Source organism: Emiliania huxleyi, assembly GCF_000372725.1.
Source record: "Emiliania huxleyi CCMP1516 unplaced genomic scaffold EMIHUscaffold_7276, whole genome shotgun sequence".
Lineage (NCBI taxonomy): Eukaryota > Haptophyta > Isochrysidales > Noelaerhabdaceae > Emiliania > Emiliania huxleyi.
In genome coordinates this window covers 1-1,362 of record NW_005196546.1, presented here as the reverse complement: position 1 = coordinate 1,362, position 1,362 = coordinate 1, and the positions used below count along the sequence as shown (strand labels likewise).

Here is a 1,362-nt window from a genome sequence, read left to right as displayed (position 1 = left end):
CGTCGACCATCAGCGCCATCGCCACCACCATATACCGGTTCGGCCCCCACCCGAAGCCGCTGATTGGGTGCGGCGACCGCCCGGCGACGGCTCGGTGCCTGACAGCGGCGGTCGAGTGCAGCGGCGAGGGCAGCGGCGAGGGCGCGTCGCCGGCGAGGAGGGCGCCGACGTCGAGGAGGCTGGGAAGGAGGGTGAGCAGCACCCACGAGCAGCTGAGCAGGGTGTAGAGCAGGAAGAGCACGAAGAACTTGCGGTTGTAAAAGCCGACGGCGTTGACGACCCACGGGCAAAAGTGGTCCAGGTTGAGCACGACGCGGCGCGTGACGGAGCAGTAGTGGCTGCGCAGCGGGCGGTAGAGGCCCGACTTGGTGCAGTAGCGGTGGTCGGCGGCGAGCCTCCGGTCGGCCGCGACCGCGCGATGCCATTCGGGCGGGACGGTGCCCGGGTCGGTGAAGACGGTCATCAGGTACGAGGCGAGCAGCAGGCCGACGAGCGCGTGGAAGACGACGATGCAGCAGGACCACGAGGCGGTGCGGAGCGGGTACCAGACGACGTAGGGGAGGTAGTTGACCGCGACGATGCCCCACACGACGAGAAACATGGGCGAGACGCAGGCCCGATACGCGGAGCACGGCGCGCAGGCGCAGGGCGCAGGGTCGTAATCGAGTCGTGGCTGGGCAGGCTGTGCCGACGCGAGCCGAGCGAGCTCGATTTCGTCCATATGCCTCTGAGCCGATTGGCGTGGCCGCAAGGCGGGACACACTTGTTGGCCAGCACACAAAAGAAAAGAAAGCCTGGTTCCCGTTGCGAAGCTCGCGCTGCTTGCGGCTGAAATTACCAGCCGGGGCGCGAGGCACGCGCGCCTCGAGAGGCGGCGCCATACAAATCGGGGGCGATGCGGCGCGGAGACGGCGTCTCTTTCTTTTTTCTTTACTTTCCTCCCTTCCCTCCCATCCTCTTCCTCCTCCCCGCAAGAAAAAAATTTTTGCAAATGGCGCCGCTACGCCCCGCAGCGGCTCGTCGGCTAGCGCTCCTCGCGCTGGTGCAGCCTGCCGCGCTGCTTCGCAGCACACCGCGCCTCGCCGCCCGGCCGGAGGCCGTCGGCCGGCCTGCCGTGGTTCGGATGATGGCGGGCGAGGCGGCGACGGCGGGCCGCAAGAGCGCGGCCGTGGCGCAGGGCGAGAAGGGCGGCGGCGGGGCGGGGCGGGGCGCGCTGGACCTCAACCCTCCGCGGGGCACTCGCGACTTCTATCCCGAGGAGATGGAGCTGCGCACGTGGCTCTTCGACGCGTGGCGCAGGGAGGCGCAGCTGCACGGCTTTGAGGAGTACGACGCTCCCGTGCTCGAGAGCGTGGAGCTGTA

The 1,362-nt window shown here is 68.7% G+C and overlaps 2 protein-coding genes across 2 annotated transcripts; one reads left to right on the top strand and one right to left on the bottom strand.

Moving 5' to 3' along the window:
* Positions 1-202: 202 nt before the first annotated feature.
* On the bottom strand, positions 203-721 carry EMIHUDRAFT_258191 (hypothetical protein; the record flags this gene model as incomplete). Its single annotated transcript, XM_005761065.1, has 1 exon — positions 203-721. A coding segment is annotated over one exon (519 nt), but the record flags the coding sequence as incomplete, so codon positions are not given.
* A 270-nt stretch (positions 722-991) lies between these two features.
* On the top strand, positions 992-1,359 carry EMIHUDRAFT_124945 (hypothetical protein; the record flags this gene model as incomplete). Its single annotated transcript, XM_005761064.1, has 1 exon — positions 992-1,359. A coding segment is annotated over one exon (368 nt), but the record flags the coding sequence as incomplete, so codon positions are not given.
* Between the last annotated feature and the right edge of the window lie 3 nt (positions 1,360-1,362).